This window comes from Spermophilus citellus (assembly GCF_964194105.1).
Source record: "Spermophilus citellus genome assembly, chromosome: 10".
In the NCBI taxonomy this organism is placed as follows: Eukaryota; Metazoa; Chordata; class Mammalia; order Rodentia; family Sciuridae; genus Spermophilus; species Spermophilus citellus.
In genome coordinates, this window is record NC_138197.1 from 112,058,220 (window position 1) to 112,078,620 (window position 20,401).

At 39.1% G+C, this 20,401-nt stretch overlaps 1 protein-coding gene across 2 annotated transcripts in view; it reads right to left on the minus strand.

The window, feature by feature from the left end:
• The window catches only part of FGD6 (FYVE, RhoGEF and PH domain containing 6), a 111,610-nt gene that overhangs the window by 17,272 nt on the left and 73,937 nt on the right, over positions 1-20,401 (minus strand). For both annotated transcript variants that reach the window (XM_081309293.1, XM_081309292.1), the window contains exons 9-14: positions 11,642-11,692; positions 8,370-8,428; positions 8,218-8,289; positions 7,294-7,362; positions 6,685-6,768; positions 5,767-5,846 (exon numbers count right to left, since the gene is read on the minus strand). In XM_081309293.1, the coding sequence (XP_081165419.1) occupies positions 5,767-5,846; positions 6,685-6,768; positions 7,294-7,362; positions 8,218-8,289; positions 8,370-8,428; positions 11,642-11,692 (415 nt within the window). The remainder of the gene's footprint in view (positions 1-5,766; positions 5,847-6,684; positions 6,769-7,293; positions 7,363-8,217; positions 8,290-8,369; positions 8,429-11,641; positions 11,693-20,401) is intronic.

Below are 20,401 nucleotides of genomic sequence, written 5' to 3' on the forward strand. Positions count from 1 at the left end.
TAAAGTACTCCTGGGTTCAATTCCCAATACCAGGAAAAAAAAAAAGAAAGAAAATTATGCAGCAGTCTTGATGATTTTTGCATCAAGTGATTAAATGCAGCACAGTATATTAGTCACTATAATATTAAGTATAAAACCTCCATCATAAGTAATGGCACATATAGGGCTGGGGTTATGGCTCAGCGGCAGAGCGCTCACCCAGCACATGTGAGGCCCTGGGTTCGATCCTCGGCACCACATAAAAATAAAATAAAGATAAATAATGGCACGTATAAACATACAATGCTGCATTGAATATTTTTCACAGGGTTGGGAATTGAATCTAGGTCCTTGCCCATATTAAGCAAGTGCTCTACCACTGAGCTATATTCCCAGCCCCCTTAAAACTATATTTTGAAAGGCCCAGAGCAGATCAAGAAGATACTAGAAACCACTCATCTTTTATACAATAATCACTCTCAGAAATGTACCTCCCTATTAAATAGCTTTGAGTGCCATTTAGAATATTCAGTATTAAGTATATAAAAAGGTAGGAATACGGTTTACAAAAAAAAAGTTTAAAACTAATATATTTTTCAAATATCCATTACACACAAAGAACAAAACAACAAAAAAAGAAACACCTCTCTCTAAACTAAACCTACCTCAGTTATCTCTACTATTTTAGCATTACTGCCCCAAACAGCTACTATCTACTAATGAGTATATGTCAGCCTGTAAGAGTACTTCCAAATGTCATCATGCCTCACCCTCAGAGTGACCCTATGGAATAGATACTGAATCTCACACACACCCATCTCCCCTCTATGACACCATCACTCATCATCTCCATTTACTGATAAGGAAACTGAAGATTAGCCATGTTAGATAACTGGCTTTATAGACAACAGGCTACTACCCCATAATCTGGTATTAGACCCAAGTGTAATTTAAGACTGAACCCTTCACAATCGGGTCATTGCCAGCTTGTTCAAGTTCTTTGATGGACTACACTATGGCGACACATGCTCAGGCTTCTAGGCAAACATTCATATGATATTACTCTCTCTCCCTCCCTCCCCTTGGCTCTTTACTGGAAGAAGTAACAGAAAACAGAGGCAGATGGCTAATTTGAGAATGGCTGTCGGATTTTTCTGGAGCCCTGGGAGCATGTGGAAAGTGACTCAACTGTGCAAATCATGTCGCATATGCTGTTCTCTCATTTAATCATTCCTGGCTCTCTCTTGTGTGGGGTCTGCCAAGACGATGTTTACCAGCTCTTGATAACACTTCCCTCACAGACCACACACACTTGCCCACAGCATCCAGAGGAGACATTCAGGCTCTCTTTTTGTAACATGATTAGTCGAAGAATAGGCATCTTTCTTGGACTGGGAAACGGGACATTCTTTTGTAGAATTTGTATAGAACTAGAATTCAAAGTTCTGTCAAGCGAGTACCATTTTTCTGTTATTTTATTTTTTTTTTTAAAGACATGGCAACTTTTGACTTGCTTTCTTTGGTCAAGCACCATGTCATAAGGACAGTTGAGTCTTTATTTTTTATTTTTTAAAGAGAGAGTGAAAGAGGAGAGAGAGAGAGAGAGAGAGAGAGAGAGAGAGAGAGAGAGAAAATTTTTAATATTTATTTTTTAGTTCTCGGCAGACACAACATCTTTGTTGGTATGTGGTGCTGAGGATCGAACCCGGGCCGCACGCATCCCAGGCGAGCGTGCTACTGCTTGAGCCACATCCCCAGCCCCTTTTCTGTTAATTGAGATGAATTATCAAGGGGAAAAAAACTCTTCAATCAAAGGGACTGCGGGTGCATTAGACAAAGCTACACCACTTTTTGTACTAACTGTGGGATGCTACTGTGAGGTTCAAAGACTAGACATCACTTTGAAGCATCTGAGTAACATTTACAGGGAGAATATTAAGGGCCAGAAACTAAACCAGAAACTGGGCACACATAACACACCTCACTTTTAAAGGCTCACATCCAACTGAGACGAGAAAAGCAAATAACATAAGATAGAACAAATGTAAGGCAGATAAATAACAGAAGGGATAAATTACTTATTTAGGTGTCAGGGAAGGTTGCAGAGGTGATGACCAAGTTAGAACTTGAAGAATTACAAGAGTTAGACAGGGAACTGCAGTCTTTCTGTGCAGCCTCATTAAAGTCTTCTAGCTTTATTTACCATCCCAACTGATGACACCCAAATGTATACCTGTAGCCCAGGCTTCCTCCTGACGTCCAGATCCTTACATAAACTACTCTGACAGCTCCACACAGACCTTACTCACATTTAATGTGCATTTCTGAAACTAAATGCCTGACTTCCCCCTGAAGCTGCTCCTTTCTCAGCGTTCCTCTGCATAGTGAGTGGTCCCACCACATACAGACTGGAGACTCCTGAGGAATAACCCCTTTCTCTCCTATCCACATCCAATTAAATGCTTCCTTTAGTCCACCTCCCAACTGTGTTCTCAGTAGCACATCATTCCCTGGTATAAACTATTCAGTGGCTTCCTGTGGCTCTTAAGCTAAAGACCCAAATCCATAAGGTGATTCTGTAAAATCTATCCCACTAGTCCTTCCAGGCTGGTCACTCTCCTTGTCATGTTCTAGCTCATGCTACACTGGCCTTTCAGTTCTTTGAATACCCCATGCTCCCTTTTGTTTCGGGATCTTCATACTCATTGTTTCTAATGACCAGGAGGCTCTTCCAGCACCTACTCATCCTTCTTAAGTCAATATGCACAGCAGGCCTGTGGGGTTTGTCCTCCTATCCTCTCTCTAAAAATCTAGCTCAAGCTCCTTTGTTTTATAGTTTCATAGTACCTAGGACTTCTACTGTGTACAATTAATCACAATAATACCTACTAGTGGTGATAGTTGCTAAGTCTTTCATTTGTCTTCCCTAATGAAATGTAAGCTCCCTAAAGGAAGGGACTTTTTAATTACCCACTGTATCCTGATGCCTACTGCAATGCCTGCCAGGCTTGAGGATCCAAATTAATTACTGAATGAAGGAGTGAATTCCAGGTGGGGTAGCTACCTGGGCAAGGCAGAAAGATAGTAGCATGCATGGAGACTGCATGGAAACTTTGAAACCAGGCATTGACTTCTCTCTAGAAAGTACTATACGGCACCTTCTTCTTCTATAAGGCTGTTTCAACTACATTAAAAATCTAGCAGTGCCCAGATGTGGTGGTGCATACCTGTAATATCAGTGGCTCAGGAGACTGAGGCAGGAGGATTACAAGTTCAAAGTCAGCCTCAGCAACTTGGCGAGACCCTAAGCAACTCAGCAAGATACTGTCTCAAAAAATAAAAAGTGGGGCTGGGAATGTGGCTCAGTGGTTACGTGCCTCTGAATTCAATCCCCAGTAGCAAAACAACAGGTTTGTTTGTTTGTTTTTTTGGTTTTTTGCCTGCAATCCCAATGACTTGGTTGAGGCAGGAGGATCTCAAGTTCAAGGCCAGCCCCTGTGAGTTAGCAAGGCCCTAAGCAACTTAGTATGACTCTGTGTCAAAATAAAATGAAAACAGCTGGAGATGGGACTCAGTGGTAAAGTAACCCTGGATGCAATCCCTAGTACCCCCAAAACAAAACACAAACAAACAAAACTTCCCTGTCATGTAGTGTAACCACTTTCATCTTTACCTCAGCTAGATCTCAGCCAGACCTTCTAGATAACTTGCAGCAGATTCTCCAGCAGCACTTGCTGCTTCACCTTGTACTTTACGTTATAAAGATGCATCTTTCCTTAAATTCATGAACGAACCTCTGTTAGTCACAAACTTTTCTTCTGTAGCTTCCTTACCTCTCTCAGCCTTCAAAGAATTAAAGAGAGTTAGGGCCTTTCTCTGGAGTAGGCTTTAGCTGAAAGCCTACTTTGGCTTAAAGCCTGTGGCAGGTTTGATCTTCTATCCAGACTACTCAAACTTTCTCCCTGTTGATAAGATTTCATTCATGCATCCACTGGAGCAGCACTTTGAGTTTCCTTTAAGAACTCTTCCTTTTCATTAACACCCTGGTTAACTCACTTTTAGCCTGTCCTGGTTTTCAAGATACCTTCCTCAATAAACTTAGTCATTTTTAGCTTTTGATTTAAAATGAGATATGTGTGGCTCTTCCTTTCACCAGAACACTTAGAAGATATTGTAGGGTTACTAATTAGTTTAATTTCAATATTGTTGTGTCTCAGTGAATATGGAGGCCCCATGAGAGTGACAGGGGTAGAGGAATGACAGGTCGATGGAGTAGTCAGAACACATACAACATTTATTCATTAAGTCTTCCATCTCATGTGGGTATGTTCATGGTGCCCCCAAACAACAAACAGATCAAAGATAACTGATCACAGATTACCGCAATATATAAAATAATAATGGAAAAAGTTTAAAATATTGAGAGGGCTGGTGGTGTAGCTCAATGGAGGGCACTTGTCTAGCATGCACAAGACTCTGGGTTCAATCTCTAGCACTGCAAAAATAAGTCAAATCAAATCAAATCAAATCAGATATTGTGTGAACTGCCAAAATGTGAGTCAGACACAAAGTATGCACTTGCTGTCAGAAAAATAGCACTAACAGATTTGCAGGTTGCCACAAAATTTCAATTAGTAAAAAATGCAGTATCTGTGAAGCACAGTAAAGAGAGGTACGTCTATATGAGTCACACAGCTTCAGTTTTCCTTACTGCTTGATTAACATTATGGTAGTGTGTTTTGATTAACACAAGTCACGGCAGATTTCAGTTTTAGGTAATTGGTATCATAAAAAACAATGCATTTTAAAGCAAAAGACTTCAAATTGTATCCTAGCTTCACCAGCTCTGTATCCATGAAAGGGAAACTCAACTTTTCTATAATTTGGCTTCCTCATTTTCAAGGTGAGATGACACCTACCTCATACATTTGCTATGCCTTTAAATGAAATGTGAAAACTTTCTAGTAAACTATAAAGCACTAGTTGTTTTTAAAAATCTTATGTTTCACTGTAAAAATATTTGAAATTGTCATGTTTAGATCTGGAATGTCCTTCAAAGACCCATGTATTAACATTTTGGTCCTTAGTGCTACTGGGAGGTGGTAAAACCTTTTAAGAGGTGGAACGTAGTAGAATAAAGCTAGGATTGGGATGTGCTCTTAAAGAGGATACTAGTACTCTGGCCCCTTCCTTTTTCTCTCACTTCCTGGCTGTGATGAGGTGGGCAGCCTCCTCTACCACATGCTCCCATCATAATGTGCTGCCTTGCTATGGGCACTACAGCAATGGGTCCACAGACCAAAGAATGAAACCTCTGCAACTGTGAGCCAAAATAAATGTTTTGTCTTCTAAGTTTATTTCTGACTGGTATTTGTTACAGTGGTGGAAAGCTGACTAATACAGAAATAGTCACTCAAAAAAAAAAAAAAAATCAGTGAGGCTGGTAGTGGTAGCTCAGTGGTAGAGTGTTTGCTTAACACGTGTGAGGCCCTGGACTGGAACCCTGGCATTATCAACAAAAACAAAAAGATCATTTTACAGCAGTGTTGTCCTACTTTGAAGGATATTTTTATCTTTGTGCTTCTATTATACTATTATATCAGTTGTCAGTCATTTATGTGCATGTAAGTCAACTTTGGAAAAAATCAGTTTTAGGAAAGAAAAGGAAGAAATAAAAAGTCTAGTAAACAACCTAAATGTAAAAAAAAAAAAAAAATGCAGGAGATATGACATTGTCTTACTGGCAAAAATTCATCTAAATGTGTACATTTTAAAAAAAAAATTTACCTGGCTGAGAGAATGAAGGAACGTTCAACACTTTCAATCTTTAACTCATTCTGATATGCTTCCTGGGTGGGTTTTCTGACCTGGAAGAAAGCATAAAAACCTGAGCAAATTCATCCTATTGTAAATCCCAACTCTGAATTGCAGCTGAAGTTACCTAGTTGCTAACATCCAGGACCAACATTCCTACTCAGCTTGATCTCCATCTCCATCATCTAATCTCCATCACCTACTCTATGCTTCAGATGAATACCCACATCCAGGCCAAATTTCCCAAACCCTATGAACCATACTTTAAGGCTGATTGGCTCTTCTGTCTTAGACTTCCTTGATTATCCTTTTTCCTAGATGTCTATCAAAAATATGCATGCCAGTTCCTTCACTATGCCCATCAAAAGATGTGTGTTTATTTTATAAATTCCTAAATACCTTTCACTATGTCTTTACAGTGATATTTATTACTGTCTACTGTATAGTGTATTATCTTTCTAACTGTGTACTCAATCTTGCTGGGGAGGGAGGCTGAGGTAGACAAAAAGAATCATTCTTCAACTCATCCTCCTATTTTCATCAAACCTACTACCATGTTTTGTTTATAGTCATTCTCAATAAATATGGTAGAAATAAATTAATGCATGAGTGAACAAATGACATGAATGAATAAGCAGATGCATGAACAGTAGCAAAGGACAGAGAAGAGTTAATGACATGAGAAAGATGATTTCTTAGGGATTCTTCTCTGCATATATAAACATGTCTGAGTAAAAAAAAAAAATGTTCTAGGGCTGGGGATGAAACTCAGTGTTAAAGCACTAGTCTAGCATGCAGGAGGCCCTGAATTTGATCTCCAGCACCACAAACAAAGCAAAGCAAAGCAAAACAAACGAACAAACACAAAAAACCTCTAACAGATGCACTGACCTTCATTCCAGCCAATGAGAGCATGTTGTTCAGTTTATACATCCCAGATTGTACCGGTGTTGTATACAACAGGGCATCATTAAACTGAAAGTAGAAATATTTCATAGGACAAATTACAGAAAATAATACTAGCTACAATGATACTGATATGATAAAAAAATAAAGGGAAAATATTACCTCATGTTAATAGCTCTCTGAACAAAACACTTATGTTCTGCTGATATATACTAAAACCATCTAAAATGTTTTAGGAGAATATTATTCAAAAGGCAATTTCTAGAAAATGTGTTTCCTTTCTGAGTTCTATAACAGATTTAATGTTTTCTGAATTCTAAGTCCTACCAAGGTTTCAGTCTCCCTGAAAAAATAACTGATTTTTTAAAAACAGTTCTACCAATCTAGAAATTAAACTAAATTCCAAAAGAAAATCATTTTCTGATATGCATCATAACAGACCTTATTTTCTATACTTGAAATGAAACTAAATAATATGGCCAAAGACTCCACTAAAACTGGTATTTGAATGTGTTGTGTATGTGTGTTGTATATAAATGTCTTGTTACATTAAGCAATGATCTGGACACATCAGAGTTACATGTGGCCTCTTACCAGGAAAAACATTCGGGGCTGCATGACCTTCCGGGATAGCTTCTTCAGAATTCCTTCTTTGAGAAAAACCTGATTCATTCAAGCAAAAACTCAGTTATTCCAATATACATACAATTTCTTTTTCATTTTTCTTCCCTAAGAATTTTTTTTTTCTTTTTTTTTGGTGGGAGCCTGGAACAACTAGGACAAATTTCCCTGTGACTTTTTATAGTCATGCCTTTTTTCTATTGTGGTGCTGGTGATCAAGCCCAGGTCCTCCTGCAAGTGCTCTATCACTGAGCTACAATCCTGCCCACCCCCAATACTTTTCTTTTTAAACCCTGTAAGTCACTTAGAAACTGGACAAAAGGAAAGATTTTAAAAAAAGCCAGAAAATAAAAGGAAAACAAAACAAGAATAGGATTAGATAAGCATACAAAGTTTCATAAATCATATATTAGCCCCAGGGGCACTATGTGGACTGATATGTAATTGAGTGCGTACTTAGTCCTGAGGCATATACAGCATCCGGATAACTGCATTTTGTAATTTTCCTGAATTCATTCCCCAGGCCACTTCTGTGCTCTATGAGGAGCATCAAAATATCAATTTTCTCCCTCCCTTCATAATCCTCTTTGCATCAAAGATTTTAAGTACAATTGACTTCAAAGCTGTGTGAGGTCAGCTGGTATTACAAAATAAAAATGATCCCATTAAATCATTTTATTGGGACTCTGTGGGGTCCCTTGCCTTTCTCCTAATTGAATTGGACTTCTTGTCATGATGACTTACGTTATAAATGTTTTGAATGGATGGAGCAATCCATATTAGGTCAGCGAAGACTAACAATAATGAGTAACCTATTTTCATAAGTAAAATAAAAATTAGCTACAGATGGTGCCTGAGTACGTGTTAAATTTGCAAAAGGTAGTCTATAACACTTACCCGTCCAGGCTGCACTATTTCATGGTGTCCATTTAAGCTGTACTGAATTTGCATAAGTTTCTGAAAGTTGTCCTAGAGAAAGACAATGTAGAGCACGTGAAGGCCCAGGCTCCCAGGTTGAACAGTGTACTAGTCAATGATAAGATACTTACTCCTTGCTTCATGGTGTCGTTGGCATGGTTTGCTACCTCTATTACAACTGCAAGGGCATCTAAAATAGAAGGGGGCTTCTGGTTATTACCATTGACACACACAGTTTGCAACATTAAGCATTTCCAGATGACAGGGCAGTTATTTCATAGCAACCAAACTCTGGTAGAGCTGGGTTAACTGTGAGTAGGCGGAAACATAGACAATAAGGTTCAATCGGGGTGTATCCAAGGAAAACAAGCAAAACATAATACCTGTGAACAAAAATGAGCCACAGAAAGACTCTAAAGAGACAGGGTAGACCATGTTTATCAATAACATAATTTCAGGGTTTCTTTGTGCTGGGATTTGTTGCCCTCTGGAAGTTTACAAGGGTTAGAATAGGATTTTACCAGGAAGCAAAGGACCACATCAATATAGACTGTCACAGGGAAGAGGGATCATGAGAGACAAGGATCCTGGTATAGGAAACAAGAACTATGAGAAAAATTATTTAAAAGGCTCAAGGGTTGGGGTATCTAGTCTGCTTCAAAGAGGTGTGGGTTAGAAAGGAGAGAAATCTAAGATCTAATGTGCTTCTATGTGGCATTTCTGGAAGCACATTAGATCTTAGGAACATACAAGCATCATTTTTTGAGCTGGCTTATTCAGCTTCATAGATCAATCTATGTTTTATACTTTACTTTCGCCTCTTGCCTTCTGCAGTCTTTTGCAAAGTATTTTTTGAATACTCTAGTCTTGTCACCTTTAGAACTGGATATAAAGGATAAAGTCTGCCTTTTGTCTGCTTTTGGGAAGTACTTGTTTTCTATCCAAGGCAGCAGCACTCCCTAGGGACATGTGGACATGTGTAAAGACAACTGGTGGTCATCACAATGACCAGGAAGGTCACTGGCCTTTAGTGGGTAGAAGACAGGGATTCTAAACACCCTGCAGTACTCAGAAATCCACAGAAATTATCCTGTATGACAGTGACATCATCAACTGAGAAAAAATGAACACATGATGAATAGTCGTGCCCTTCTGAGGCTTTGTGGAAGTGATGATGTTTATCAATGATAAAAAAAATAAAAGACCAATTTTTTAAAAGGGGTTGAGATTTTTTGGTTTAATTATCATAACTCATCAAGAGACTCTCTAAAAATAACCCTGAAACTTTCCATAGTCTTTAAACATATTACTACGGTGTGTGTGTGTGTGTGTGTGTGTGAGTGAGAGAGAGAGAGAGAGAGAGAGAGATATGTTGGGGATCAAACCATGGCCTTGCTCAAGCTAGGACAGAGTTCTAGCTACACTCCCAGCCCTTTCACTGTTATTAAAGATAAGCAGAGGGGCTGGGGTTGTGGCTCAGTGGTAGCCCGCTTGCCTAGCATGTGTGAGGCACTGGGTTCGATCCTCAGCACCACATAAAAAAAAAACAAATAAAATAAAAGGTATTGTGTCCATTAAAAAAAAGATAAGCAGCATTTCCTTATATAGCAATCCCAACCATACATCAGAATTTATGCACCTGGCACGATCATCAGAGCACATATTCCATGTTACCTGTGTTCCCTGCTTTCTGGCCTGATGGGGATCCCAGTGGGCAGAGCAGAGAAGCCTTGGGATGTAAGAAGTGCATGAATGATAAAACGGCTGTGACCTGGTCACCTGGCCTCCAAGCTCTGTCTTCTCCAGTCCATTCTGCAATTCTGCTTTCCCCACATCATCTCTACAAGAGGGCCTGGTGACTCTTCATCTGGCTGTCAGCTTACCTCGCAAAGGTGTATTTTATCTCATCTCCCTCACCCTCAGGCAACCTAATCCGCAGCGGCCCACCACACTCTTCTGGTGGCCTGTAGGTATATAGTGCACCTTACTGTTCCCTGTTTATTCTAATTTATGCCTTTGTGAAAGTGTGTAATTTCCATTAAACAAGCTTCTTAATCTCTGGCCCTATATTTGTTTCATCCACAAAATGGAGCTAAAAACTCACTTTATTTGAAGGCAGAAGTTCTGGGACATGGAACAGATGTCTCTTGAGGTCCCATTTGCCAAGATCTCTTTACTATTTTTGTTCTTTCTTTTTTTCCTGGTGCTAAGGATTGAACCCAGAGCCTACAGCCTGCCAAGTATGTGCTACCACTGAGCTAACCCCCAACCTCTGCCAACAATCGTTATCTTCACAGTACAGACTTTGTTCAGCAATGCTCACTCTTCTTCTTGCCCACCCTTTAGCTCCTCTCCAGATCTCTTCTTTCTAAGCAAATCTTCCTGCCTCTCCAACTATCACCTTTCTCCTTCTCTCAAATCATTCTGTACTTCGCAGGCATCCTCACCCTCAACCATCTGCTGGGCTGGGACACAGCTCAGTGGTAGTGTTGCCCAGTATGCAGGAAGCCTAGGTTCAATCCTCAGCACTGGGAGGAAAAAAATAAAAGAAGGAAGAGGAGGAACAAAAGGAGGAGTGGAAAAAAGCCATTTGCTTTCATTTCTTTTCTTTGAGTACTAGGGATTGAACCTAGCAGCACTCTACCACGGAGTTACATTCCCACACCTTTAAAAATTTTGAGACAGGGTCTCATTAACTAGCCCACATGGGCCTCCAACTTGCCATCCTCCTGTCTCAGTTTACCAAGTAGCTGGGATTACAGGCATGCACCATTGTGCTCAGCCCATCTGCTTTATTCTTTATTTCATGGGGATTATAGATTTCTTCATCAATTAGATTATATGTTCACAGAATAGAAGAAGCAGGTCATACTGCTTTTCCTTTAAAAAGAAATGGAACTTTACAAAATATATCATCATTAAAGAATCCCAAAATAACATGGTATTTTAGACTATTCTTGATTCATATAGCTTAGGCACTTCATGGACTCATAACCTTCAAGCTTAAAAGAACCCTGCAGATCTTCTCATTCAATCGCTATGTTTGAAAGATGAAGAAGTGGACATCTACAGAACTTGAATAGGGGCACAGAGTGACTGAGCACATTCAGGAGTGTCCTGACGCCAGGCCATGCCAGGGCCACTCTCTCAGGAACCTGGCTCTTGTGTAGGGCTGCCCATGATCTCTAGAGACCCCTACAGTCTCTCCGTTACTAGCCACATTTTACTACTTTACTTGGTTCTATTTTAATCTGTCCAAAAGAGTTTTTTAAAAGCTTCAAGCCTTCTTATGAACTGAACAATTTTGTACAAGGGTTTTGCTATCAGTATATTTTTACTTTCCTGGTCTAAATAAAACATGATACAGAAACGTTTGCAACATGGGATGGCAAAAGTTATTTACCTTGAGTGTCTCTGTAATCTCCAGAATCTTCTAAGAGATTCTTCAAATAATCTAGAAAAAAAAATATTATAGCCTTTAGCACAATGAAGTACTGAGCCTCCAAACACTTATCTTCTTATTCAGTATTCCACTTGGTTTTGTTATTCTCCAACTTGTGCTGACTTTCTAAAAACATGGAAAAATAAAGCCTTGAAAATAAAATTGAAATCAGGACTTAGAATCAGAGCTGCACAAACCCTTAGAAGTCACTTCTATCGTTGTGAAGGAATCAGATAATTGAGTGAAAGAACTCACTCAAATCACATGATCTCTTTGTTCCAGAGCCAGGACCAGAATCCAGGTCTCCTGGTGCCTGTTCAGTTGTTCTTTTGCCTCAACATACGTCAAACATCTTAACGGCCAAATCTAGTAATATAATATATATACATATACATATGTATGTATATACATATACACATATACATATGTATGTATGTGTGTGTGTGTGTGTGTGTAATATTTATGGTACTGGAGACTGAACCTATGAACCCTCTGCCACTGAGCCACATCCACAGCTCTTTCTATTTTCTATTTTAATAGGAACTTGCTAAGTTGCCCAAAATAGCCTTGAACTTATGCTTCTCCTGCCTCCAGTTTCTGCTGGAATTATAGGCATATAATTTGGCACTGCACCCAGTCAGATCTAGGATAAAATTCTAAGACAATTAATTTAAGCATCCTTCAATGCCCAGGGTACCAAAGGAACTTAATACATGTGTCTGAATCAGTGGTTTTCAAGTGGGAACACATTTACTCACCAGGGGACATCTGCTAATGTCTGGAGACATTTTTAGTTGTCACAATTAGGGCTAAGGGGGTGCTACTGGCAGCTGGTGGCTAGAGGCTATGGATGCTGCTAAACACCCTGTAATACAGCCTGACAACAAAGAATTATCTGGTCAGTATGCCTGAGGCTGAGAAATCCTGGTCTATATGATGATGGCTGTACTTCTGAAAAGACAGACGAAACCGAAGCAAACGGTTGTATGTTACAAATCTTCAACACCAAAGAATGTCACAGGAGTTCAAGGGAACACCTCCTTCTCTGCTGAGAAACACAGGATGGCTTCCCTGTATCTATCAAATCAGTGCAAATTCCTTTCCATGAAATTTACCATACCCCACTGCCTGGTCCCTTTCCATTCATCTGACCCTTTGTCCTTAACCACATAATTCCTTCAACACTCCCCAAGTTTCCTTGCTCCATGCTCTTTGTCTCTAGGACTCCTTTCTTCTAAATCCTTTTCTTTGTCACTGTATATAATTCAAGTCATATTCTGTGTGTGTATGTGTGTGTGTGTGTGTGTGGGGGGGGTGTATGTGCGTGTGTGTTTGTGTGTGTGTGCGCTGGGGATTGAGTCCAGGGCTTCTGCATGCTAGCATGTGGTCTCCCACTGAGCTATACGCCTAGCTTTCAACTCAAATTTTTCAAGGATTATCTCAAATTTTTGTTCTCCTACAAAACTTTCCATTTGAAAGAACCATTTTCTCCCTGTGAATAGGATCTGACATGGCAGTTACTTGTTTTATGCCTTCTATCATCTTCTTTTTCACTGGATTCAGAGCTCCTTGAGGACAGGATCCACATCACCTTTATCTCTAAGTTTTATCTCTGAGTTTTGCACACAGGGGATAACAAATGCTTAATGAGTTAAAAAAAAACTTTTTTTTTTAAACTGGGAACTGAACCCAGGGCCTTGCCCATGCTAAACACGTGTTCTACCTCTGAGCTACACTCCAGTCCCCCAACAATTTATTTAAAGGCAGGATTGCGTCTTAGTTTAGGTAAAAGGCAATAAAGGCAGAAAACAATCTGAATGCCAGTAGGAGTCCACAAAATAAAAGGAGGAAAGGCATGTTCAAAGACTGAATGCATTGCTATCAGACCCAATCTCTATTTAGCAACACTATGGAACAGATACAGTTTCATCCTGTTGATTCTGAAGTCATGCTCAAAGGCACAAAGGAAAACTTGGATGTCAGTGCCAGCTTTTTGAACGTAATAATGACCCACACACGCCCAACTGCTGAAACTTCCTAAGTCATTGAGACACTGATCCAAGAGCCTGTGTAAGTCTAGACATGCATATTATCAACACCCAGCACTGGCAGTGAGCTGTGGTGAGACATTGTGTATAACCACACTGAGGTTCCCTGCACCGGGGTCTAGGCTCCATCCTGGGTGGAATCACTTCACTATTTACATCTTAAAGTAATCTCAACTCACAGGTTGAAGAGCATGCCTCTGATGGAAGAGCTACTGAAAACCACAGAAATTAACAAAATACATTAATATACATTACACTTAGCTCTACTTAGAAATGAAAAAAAAATAACCTTATTCTCATTCTGATTCCTTCTGTACATAAGCCATGTTTGGCAAATCCAACTGTTTAATAATCCTTGTGGCTGGGAGTGATGTGGTTCAGACAAACTTACCTTTCTTGTTAGAGGTTCTCAATGCCTGAGATAATGAATCAAAAATAATTTTCTTTAAGCTTTTAGTCAGTTGAAGTGTATGGAAAGGAAAGCAGGTTTGCTTAAATACCAGATACATGACAAATTTCAATTTTGTCTTCAAGACTGAAGTATATTTGAGCAAACAGAGATTTCTCTACACCAACGGCTCCCTAGAAGATGTCCATATTAGGAAATTCTGACCTCAGAATCACTGTGCTGAGTGAGCCTGATAAGCTCACTTTTGAGCTGCTTTTTGTTTTGCTTATAATTAAGTTCTACCACAGCCTGTCAATCTGAACTTTTAAGAACCAAGTCTATGTACACAAATTGGCTAAGCAGAAAACTTGCCACAAAGGTGTTGCAACATCATGCTATCGTGGAAGTGATGGATTTAAGTCTGCTCTCTTTGCCAATTTTGGAAAACCTCTTTAATGTTTTCCAAGATCCAATTTTCCAACTTATCCCTCCATGTATGCTTTTAGGGTTGTGTAGCCATATATCCTTCTGAGAACTTCTACCTTTTCAAGAAGACAGGAATATGATCCCCTTAAACAGTTATGAATCACCCAGTGCCTTAGATGCAGCATGATAAGTGTCTGACTGATCACCTTGAGTCAGACGGGAGGAGCACTGAAACCATGAGCTGCCCCAGTGACTGCTATAACCAAGGTGGAACCCAGGAGAGGAGACTAGACAGACAGGCTTGCATTGGTCATGGGAATTATTTACCACCTACCACTTAGGACCAAGCTTCCTGGAGAAACTTTCATAATAACAATGGGGAGAACAGTCATTTCACTTTGCCATGTGAGACTTGTAGTATCTTATGGCTTTCCTGCTCCTGCCCAAACAAACTAAGTGAGCACTGTTCGAAATTTCACTAATAAAAGTGCATCAGATGTCGCTCACTTTTTTTTGTTGTTGTTTCTTTAATCAATGAAAAATGAAAACTGGTGCAGTGTATGGGCACCACAAAATGTATCCTCTGGCCACCAGGTGGCACCGTTGATTTATAAGTTAATTAACTCCTGATCAAAGCCTGTCAGTAGCACAAAAGTAACAGAAACACACCAAGTGCAATCTCCAGGGATACATGCAAATTAGCTTTTTACTCATGCAAGGCCAAGGATGAAAAGAGGAGGGCCTAGCAAATACAACACCTGGTTAAAGGTCTAACTTTTCTCTGTAAGTGTTCCTAGTAAGCCTTAGTACTTCTAGATTACCTCATCAGTCATTAGCCAACTGAAAAGAGAAACTATTCCGAAGCTCTACAGTTAACCTTTACTAAAAATTAGTCATCAGTGGGAAGCTGGGACTTTCTACATTGAACTCCCAGTCGGATTCCTAGACTGTGTGCTGAAAAAGTGTTGGTGGCAGAGCACAGAGGAAATTGAGCATATGAGGGGGTAACATTCCAGAGACAAGTGTTTCAAATTTAAGTATATTTCTTGCTTTGTATTATTCAGATTTCTTCCTCCCTTCATAAATATTTAGTGAGCTCAGCAACACATACAGAATTACAGGATCCTGAGAAATCCTGGCTTGTAAAACAAAGTACAGACCATTTAAAAAACCCAAACAAACATCTAAGCATCAAGTTACAAGACTGACATCTTCAAGGCAGCTTGGTGAAGTAGTTGAGAGCCTTGAAAGGAAATCAGAAGATGGAAATTCTTACGCCCCTGGTCTAGTCATGTTGAGTCAAGGTTCTGTCCCTTAAAAATGCATTTTTATTCTTTTTTTATTTAATTTTGTGGTGTTGGGGAACAAACCCAGGGCCTAACACATGCTAAGCAAGTGCTCTAACCACCGAGCTGCACCTCCAGCCTCCACAGCATTTGTCAATATCCCCATACATAAAAGAATCAGGCTGGCAGGTTGGAAAATTGTCTAATGACTCTCACTCTAAAGCACTGTGAGGCACACTTTGTTTAATTCTAAAATGCATTAGGAGAAATTTGGAGATTCAAAAACAAAAGAGAAAACTTAAACCACGAATAACACCTCTCTAAAATAATGAGTACAATTTTCAACCATTTCCTTTTCTTATAAATGCTCAATTTGACATAGTAATATATAGAACTTTATACTCCACTTTTGCCCATGATGACCTTCCCTTACATCTGTTGTCCAGGCAATAATTATAAATACCATTCTTTTTTGCTCTTGAAAGTTAACAGGTTCAGATGATAAGTGGTAAGTAGTGTTTGTTTGTTGTAGTACTGGTTCTTGAACCCAGGGGCTCTCTACCACTAAGCTACATCCCCAGCCCTTTTTATTTTTTTTAATTTTGAGACAGGGTCTTGTGAAGTTGGTGAGGTTGGCCTTGTGACCTTCCTGCCTTAGCCTCTTAAGACACTGGGATTACGGGTGTGCACTAACACACCTGACCCAAGGTATGCACAAATGCTAAAACTGTGGGTTTTGCAAGGATAAGAAGGCCGAATCAATTTATCCTTACATCCCCAGCACCTACAACAAGATCTGATACATATTTAATCAACATTTGCTGAATTTACAATGAACTAAATGACACTCTACAGTTACCATTTCTTGCTTCAGATTTTACTAGGCAGGTGAGAGGATATTTGGAAGGTGTCATTTCAAATTAAAAAGTGCTATGTCCTTGGCTGTAATTTTTCTGTTTCTCAAATACTAGTTCAGTTCTGGTTCCTAAATATGTGGCCCAGGCCTGCCTCTTGTACATGTAGTATTGTCCTAAGGGGGGAAAAAAGTGCCCCTTTTGGATTCTCAGCCTCTAGGCTAATGGCTTGGAAAGCAAGCAGTACCTTTCTGTGAATAAGAAAAGGCTCCTTCCTTGGGCAGATGCACCCCTCAGCAGGGTACAAAATATGGCCACAGAGCACAGGCTGCACTCGGATGTCACTCAGGTACCCTGGGGCAGAGTACAGCCACACAAGGAAGCTCGTGTCTGTACTAGACTTTGATAACTGTAGTCCCAAAGTTGTACCCCCCAGAGGACGTAGGAACCAAAATTGACTCCAGGCTCATCCTAGGTTACTTTTGCAGCAGATCTCACAATGGACAGAAGAATTTCCCCAGGCTAGGCATACCCAAAATGCCTTAGATGATGAGTCAAACCCACAGAAGTCTCTCACGGAAAGTAAACACCCATTATTTTGCCTTGGCTGAGACTATGCTTCTTAGTGGATACATTTTCCAATCAGTAAGGCTGCCAGTTTATCAAGTGAGAATCGTTAAAGAGTACAGAAATGGCCTTGGCATAGTTAACCCACACTTAAAAAAGCTCTTATCCGTATTTGTCCCCACTATCCTATCAACAAAGAGTAAATTTAGGTTTATAGCATATTTTGCTATCCAACAGCCCAGTGAAGAATAAAGAAAATATAAGCACAAAGTAAGTTCAAATTTAACTAAATTTCAGTGTTTTCTCCAGTTGGAACAGTTCCTGATGGGAGCCCATGATTCCGACAAAAACTGTGAGAGAAACTCTAGCAACAAATTCTGCTTGCTAAATCTTTGCCAAGACAAGTCCCAGCAACCGAGGCATTTGGCTACTTCCAGGGAATCTGGGTCAAATCTGTACTCAGAATTGGAATAAGAATGGTTTTGCAGTAAGGTCTATGGGGAGAAGTCAGGGTCTCAGCAATCTTGGATGGGCAGAAACAAGCACATGAATATGTAACTGAAATACAGATTTTTCTTTCCACAGTGAATGGTAGGCAGCCAACCTACATACCTATGACATATCACCATGGAAATCAAGGTATTTTAAATAACACCTCACAGTTGCAGCAGAAAACTCAAAATATTATTGATTCTTACCATTACCTTAAATAGCATATTAATTATTGGATCTGCCACCAGATCTTATTTCATGAAGTCCTAAAGAAGCACAGGTATTACTATGCCACACTTTTAAGATATTTTAGGGCAACAAATTAGAATAAATAAAATTTTTTTTAAAAAGCTAGCAGGTAATAACTTCACATTTACTTTAGCTTTATTCAAATTCATTGTTTCTTTCATGCATTGTAATGAATCAAATCTATTTAAAGGTCAGTTTGAATATATTTAAAAATTAATTTCCCTTTATTAAGTAAGAAAGCTGCATATTTAGCTTTTAGGTCAAATTAATTAAATGAACAGTATGATGTCATTAATTTTCACTAATAAGAATAAAAAAGAAAATTTCAGTAAAAAAAAAATATATATATATATATTTTAGGGCTGAGGGTATGCTTAGCATGCACAAGGCCCTGGGAGTTCTGTCCCCAGTCTAAATAAACAAACAAATAAATAAATAAATTTAATAACTGTTTTTCAGCACAATTAGTTTTCCTCTCAATCTTATGTAATTAATCCTATAACTTAAAAAGTTTTTCTGAGAGAGACACAGGCTGTGTTAAGATTTCCAGCTAGATCCAAGCACAAAAAAAGTGAAGAATTCCTGTTCTACGAAGAAAGTGAGATTACATTGAAAAGCTCTAAGGAAACAGAACAGATACAAAAGTGTGTTTACCTCTGATATCCTAAAGTCTTTCCACAGTATTAAAATACTTCACAGATATAAATTATTTAGTAACATCTTTCTCAAAACACATTGTTCAAAACCACAATTCAAAATGACTTGCAGCAGAGCAAGAGCTGAGCTAATTCACAGCAGCAGTTCTGAATGGTATCATCCTCCTATTTCACATGGACAGAACTGCCTTATTTCAGGGCCTTTGGGCTCATCAGAAACTAAATTCCTTGGCTGTAGTCCAGGACAGCCTCACTTTCTATCAAGTTCTGCCCCTAGAGAAAGTGACTTATATTAGCCCTGGATTTTTAAAACAAATACTTACTTAACAGAAGTTTTGTTTTTTAGTGTGTGTGTGTGTGTGTGTTTTAAGAGTAATCCACTAGTTTGAGTGCTTGAATCTGATTATAAGCCTGTTCACAGCTAAGTTTATAGCACCAGAAAACTGTAACAGATGTGTTTAATAACCCAGGTTCTACCGACATGGGAAATCCTGGATTCCTAAAACCTAAGGGAATTAATACCATCCTAGACAAAAGGAAAACACTACAGGAAAAAGTAATATGATATATTGTTAAAGCAACTTTATTTAATATAAATATTTTGAACAAGATCAAAGAAACTACCTGATCCACATTGAATCAAAGTTCAAAGGACTGTTTCTCCCTTCTAAATATACAAGTGGAAAAGATTTTTCAGAGGAATTTTTAAATTATATTTTTCATTATATTTTCCCTTCTGTGATCCTCACTGATTCAACTTGTTTCAGCACCAATGTAGTAACTTTCCACAAGTGAAAGGCTCTTTATTGAAAAAAAACATTATACAACATATAACACAGGTAGAGGAAAAAAACTAAAAGAATCTATTTTTTTTTTTAAAGAGAGAGTGAGAGAGGAGAGAGTTAGAGAGAGAGAATTTTTAATATTTATTTTTTAGTTCTCGGCGGACACAACATCTTTGTTGGTATGTGGTGCTGAGGGTCGAACCCGGGCCGCACGCATGCCAGACGAGCGCGCTACCGCCTGAGCCACATCCCCAGCCCTAAAAGAATCTATGATAGTCATCTCTGGATGGCAGAAGATGAAAAGGGATTTTGCTTTTTTACATAACCTGTATATTTGCGTACCATAAAATATTCATTCAAAGCAAAAAAAAAAAAAAAAAAAGTGACCCTTGCAGAAATAATAAATGACCAGAACATTCTCACTCAAAATGAGCAAATAGCTGTGTGACTGCTATTTGCACTTATTTTGCCTCTGACTTAAATGGCTTTACAATCTAGTTGAGAAGACCTAACACAAATTTGTAGAATAATTAAATCATTGAAAGATGCAGTCACATAACAAATGGTGAGAACAAGGATTTTTAGGATTGAGGGGAAGAAGAGCTCAGTGGGAGCCTAAGCAGTTGGGTGAAGCCTCAGAGAGGAGGCTGTAAGCCCCACTGGGGCAGGAGCCACTGCTGAGCTGTCTGCCAGTGTCCAGCTCAGGGTGGCTCATATTCATATCTGCTGAGTGAGTGGTGAATGTGAGAATGTGGCCTTGAAGGACATGTTTCAGGAGATTGTGAGAAACCTTCTGCAGTTAGAGCAAAGGAAAAAAAAAAAAGGTTTGGAATTCTGGGTTATAAACTACTACAGATAAGGACATTTTCAACTTTTATAGTTAACAGAATGAAAGTGTGTCCTAGGCAAAGGCCTTAAGCAATAATATGCTAAGTGACACAGGGTGTGATAAGATGTGGCCAGACCAGTA